General features: G+C 31.9%; 1 protein-coding gene across 1 annotated transcript in view; it reads left to right on the forward strand.

The window, feature by feature from the left end:
- LOC111618091 overlaps positions 1-1,793 on the forward strand; it is an 8,546-nt gene extending 6,753 nt beyond the window's left edge. The window contains exon 5 of the mRNA XM_023359536.1: positions 807-1,793. Coding sequence (XP_023215304.1) covers positions 807-1,603 — 797 coding nt within the window. The 3' untranslated portion in view covers positions 1,604-1,793. The remainder of the gene's footprint in view (positions 1-806) is intronic.
- The last annotated feature ends 3,321 nt before the right edge of the window (positions 1,794-5,114 follow it).

Genomic DNA, 5,114 nt, shown 5'->3' on the forward strand with positions numbered 1-5,114 from the left:
TGAATTACATGTTGTACGAGTCACTTAGATTTTACAAATACGTGTGTCGTTCACAGCCCGGCACACGTATTTGTAAAATCTAAGTGACTCGTACAACATGTAATTCAGATAAAACGGAAAAATCAATGATCTTATAGGGGGATCGACTGTATGCAGTTTTTTAGAAACTCACTTCTACCTCCAAAAATAAGTGTTTTGCCTTTTTATAATAATTAATAATATAAAAATTATTTTTAAATAAAATCTCATAACAGATGCACCTCCACAATCTTTATAAATTTCTGAATTTTTCAAAAAAGAATATTTAAAAGAATCATAAAGGATGCATATCCTCAATACATTCTAGTTTGTTTTAAGTTTGTTCACAATATTATAAGTTTCTAATTGATGTCATGGCACTTATTTGAATAAATTTCATTATGCTAGTATATTTCTGTTTGTTGTCTAAAATAACATGTATTATATTGCGTTATATTAAATCTGTCACATGTGATTGATCATTCAACACCGAGCACATCAATGAGTGAAATGACGGAAATTGAAGTGATGATAATCATTTGAGAGCATTTATGCATTGTATTTATTGTATTTTCTCAATTAACATATTCACTAACTTGTTTTAGTCAATAGGAAATAGCATCTAACCTATTTTAGTTAGATGATTTGTTTCGTAATGAAATGAACATGCCAAATACTTAAATTACTGTATTTTAAAATTGAATGGGTTATGTATATGATTTTTTTCATTTGAAATACATTTTATATCGATTCTTATATACGCATTTTTTTTTTTTTTTGTTAATTAGGATTGCTAAATAAATACTTTGATAAATTAGAACGATCGTTATTTGAATTACTTCAATGGAATCACTACATCAATATGCATTTTACTACCCTGGAAAAATTGCTGAATAAAAATTTTATTATTCCTAGTCTACTGGGCAAAACATCTCTCACTCTTAGACAGAGATGCGCTCGAACTATATTTAGTTGCTGTTTGGATCATCTCACTGCGAAATATGGTGTATATAAAGAAGAAACCGACGAGAAAGAAATTACAAAAATGGACCAAAGTTGTTACCTTAATTCAGATAATCATATCGAAAATGACACTCAATTGGAAAGTATTCCGGAAGATGTGACTTGTGCTCCGTATCAAGCCAGAGAGAATAATATACTTCACATTAAATCATTATTTATGCAAAAATTGTTTCAAATTAAATGTGAAGATCTAATCGATCTGGTAAAGAAACTGTGTCTTCCACTACCATTTTCCACTTTTTTAAATTTTGAGCTGTATCGGTGGAAATTACTTTTGCTACTAGCAAATAGTCATTACGACCGTTTGTCATGTTACTGCGAAATCATAAGCAACGTAGATTCCACCAGTGATTCGGACATATCTCCTAACACTTCTTCCATAGAAGTTCCAGAAGAACTTCTTTTTGAGCAAGTCGACACAGACGAGGATGAAATTGATACCGATGGATACGAAGGTTACGACAACGAAGATGACAACGATAGTGAAGATGATCTTATGATATCCATAAGAAGCAAGAGACGAATTCAATTATTGAATGAAGAAAATGGTTACATGATGTAATCGTTTCACTACACGGTACTCTTGTTTATATAATTAGTTCTTTTAATGTGATGATAAAATTCATATTAAAAATATTTTATTAACAGTTCTGGTGCTTCGTACATTGACTAGAATTACACTAATTTTGTATAAATACAAATTAATGTTTAAAGTTTTTTAAAGCTCGAATTAAAATACTTTCAATATTTTAGTCTATCTCTGGGGTTAATTTTTCAAAAACATTCATTAAAAATTAGAAAGTGCATACATTTCTTATGTCTTTCATATAAATTTTATGGTAAAACACCAAAGTCTTTGCATGATTGGTTTGGTTTTATATTATTTTCCTTTATATTAAATTTCCTAGGTTAGTGCTGCTCAAACCGGGGTCCGCAAACAGTTTATTACGGGCTAAAAAGATGTTTATTTTACTCTGACTGTTTTTTTCCATTTTATTCATATGCATTTCGCCTTCTTTCTTCGGCCTCATTAGTGGATCCACTAATAAGGCCGAAGAAAGAAGGCGAAATGCATATAGATATCTACATTTTTATCTTTTAAATTTTTAGAAATATAGTTACAGTGGAGCATCGATTATCCGAATAAATTGGGACGGGTTGTTCGGGTAACCGATTATGTACGAACAAATACGTTCGAATTCTGGTATGTCCTTAAGTACCCTCTCATGGTCGTGCCAGTGCTGCCAGCTAAAACACGCAAACCAACAAAAATAATAATGGGGTAGCCCCAAGGACTGTATACTACAGTTTACATTTACCCCAAGGACTTTAAACTACATACTGTAGTTTAAAGTCCTTGGGGTAACCCAAGACATAGGCAAAGATTGCAGCGCCACAGCACTAGCGAAAATTTAAATTTGCCGACTGGAAAGTTTTCGGTTGCTCGACATTCGGATAATCGATGCTCTGCTGTATTTTTATTCATTAAAACTAAAGTTCATTTAAAAGTCTTTTAAAACATGTTATTTTCTAACTTCAGTTTTCTTTAAACATCGTGAAGGATGGAGTGACGATCGATAATGACTCGGGACTTACTTAAAAACTTTCACAAACCCATTTTAAAGAATAAGAACCAAACTTTGTTGTATTTTTCTTACCAGTTCAGTTTAAAAATGCATTTGAACGTCGTTCTCCTCTATTTTATAGTTATTTTGTTATTTAATTACAAAAAAATGAAAAAATTAATCGGTCCGTGAACAGGTCGACTCTATTCTCATATGAGATGGATTATCAATGACTATGGCGTCCCAAGAGTCCATATATATGATTGTTAAGATTTAAGAACGCAATTGGGAGATGAACTATTTTAAAAATGAAATGCGAAATTGAGAAATGTAATTGTTAAGTGTAGGCATATCTATATTTTTGGGGTCGATGGAATATTATTCCAGAAGAAATTTCGAAAAGTTAAAAGCTATGCTCGTGAGTGTAAAGGCGGGATAAATGAAAGTGATAGTCGTGACGATTAACATATATGGAGATAGGGATATGACAAATGTTCATCTGTGATCATCCGAAAGTAATACTCGCTTAAATGTCATTCAACCAATCGTCAATGATTCGATAAAATCCGTAACGTTTACACATTAATAAGTAAATTGTGTCATACAATATATTAGGGGCTCTGCCTCTTGACTCTCGCAGTCCAACCGCCACACTTCGTGATTCTTTCCTACTTCAGTTTTGCGGTTTGTAATTATTTATATAAACAATATTAATTTCATATGTAATGATTTAAATAACCAAACAATAATATATAATAAAAGAATAATCAATAGTAATACAAAATAAATAATTTAAAATAATGGCAAATAATCATAAATTCAGTTTTACTTTCCCGGCTGTTATGTATACTCGACAAGGGGAATTATTGGAATCGTGTCAAATTTGACTCTTCGGGTTTTGCAAATTTACACGTTTTGAAACTCCCCGAACTCAAGAAATGGGAAAAAATTCCGTGTATGTTTATGTTGATGTCTATTTCGTTTAATATCTCAGGATGAGTTAAAGATCAAGAAACTAAATTTGCACGGTAGCTTGTGTATAACGGGCATTGATACTATTAAATTTTGGTGGTTAGAGGTCGAGTGGGTAGGGTGATAGTAGCCATATGTCACTAGGAATCTGATTTAATGAAGATTTTACTCATTAGCCTATTAGCATTTACAATTTTTTTTCATAAAACTTATTACTATCCTCAAAATTAAGCTTTTTGCCATTTTATAATAATAATAAAGTATTTTTATAACAAAACCTCATAACGGATGGCGCCACACAATTTTATGTTTTAAATAATAAACCTCCATAGCCTGGAAAGTTACGCAACTCGTCAGAGTTTTTTAAAAATGGATCGCTCTCAAACCAATTCACCGACAGGACGTGTTGATGATCTATGAACATGGTATGGTCTAAAATACTTGACTTCTTGAAATGTTTTGATAATCTAATCGTGGTTTTAAACTGTGTCATTTTCACAATCCGCCTTATCACTGGGGTATTTAAATTAATTTACTAAACATGTACGAGTTCTTTCGTTTGGAAAGCTCCTCCATTATATGTCTGATCTCTTTTTGGTATGTGAACTTTGTACCAACCATCTCATTCGTTTACATTTTAGTGATATTGATCTTGTTATAATGATTAACCAGATTCATAAATCATTTGTTAGTATATCCCAGTTCCTTACTTATCTTCCTAATTTATTCAAATTTGCTTTATCGTGGCCTCTCGTGCATGGTATATTAAAGAGCTCCTAATTTTTATCGTATACTGCGAAACGGCAAGGATCAACTCTCAGAAGAAAGTAAAGCAGTATCGCGATAGTTAATGAAGAGTTTAACGCCAGGGACGTAGAGCGATTTCCAAGGGCATGGAGATACGTTACTAAAAAAGGACTTGGGACCAGTAAAAACACCTTGTAGTCTAATATATACAATATTGGACAGTTGACAATCTTAAATATTAATTAGTTAAGTTATTGTATTAATTTTTTGGAGATAGTTTATTATTATTATAATAATTAAGGATTTTATTGTTAAAAAATTCGTTAACTATATTCTTGATAATTTCATTTTGAATTTGTAAAAAAATGTTCGATGTTGTTCCGAATTTGAACACAATTTACCTGACGAAAGCTCATAGAGCCAAAAACGTTTAGTAAAGAAATTTAAATACCCCAGTATTTTATTTTTCTGTAAAAGTCGTTTCTGTAATGTGCACCAAGAACACCTTTTTAGTGTGTCCATTATGGATTCGACCAGGCCCACAATCAGGTGGCCGGGTAGCGAGGGTCGGGGCTCGACATATCCATACGGACGAACCCCGCAAAACATTCTTGGTTTTTTGATTCTGGATCTCAGAGCGATAGGCTGCCGTCTTAACAACTCGGCCATCCGGTTTATATTATTGGTGATTGTGTTTTAAAACTTTCCACTAAATGTTAAAAAAACTTTAAATATAAATGTTATAAAAGAGTAAATAATAAAATACGCTAAAGTTATAAAATAATCAGC

The sequence above is a fragment of the Centruroides sculpturatus genome, unplaced genomic scaffold, assembly GCF_000671375.1.
Source record: "Centruroides sculpturatus isolate CEXI.00-Female unplaced genomic scaffold, Cexi_2.0 scaffold155, whole genome shotgun sequence".
NCBI lineage: Eukaryota > Metazoa > Arthropoda > Arachnida > Scorpiones > Buthidae > Centruroides > Centruroides sculpturatus.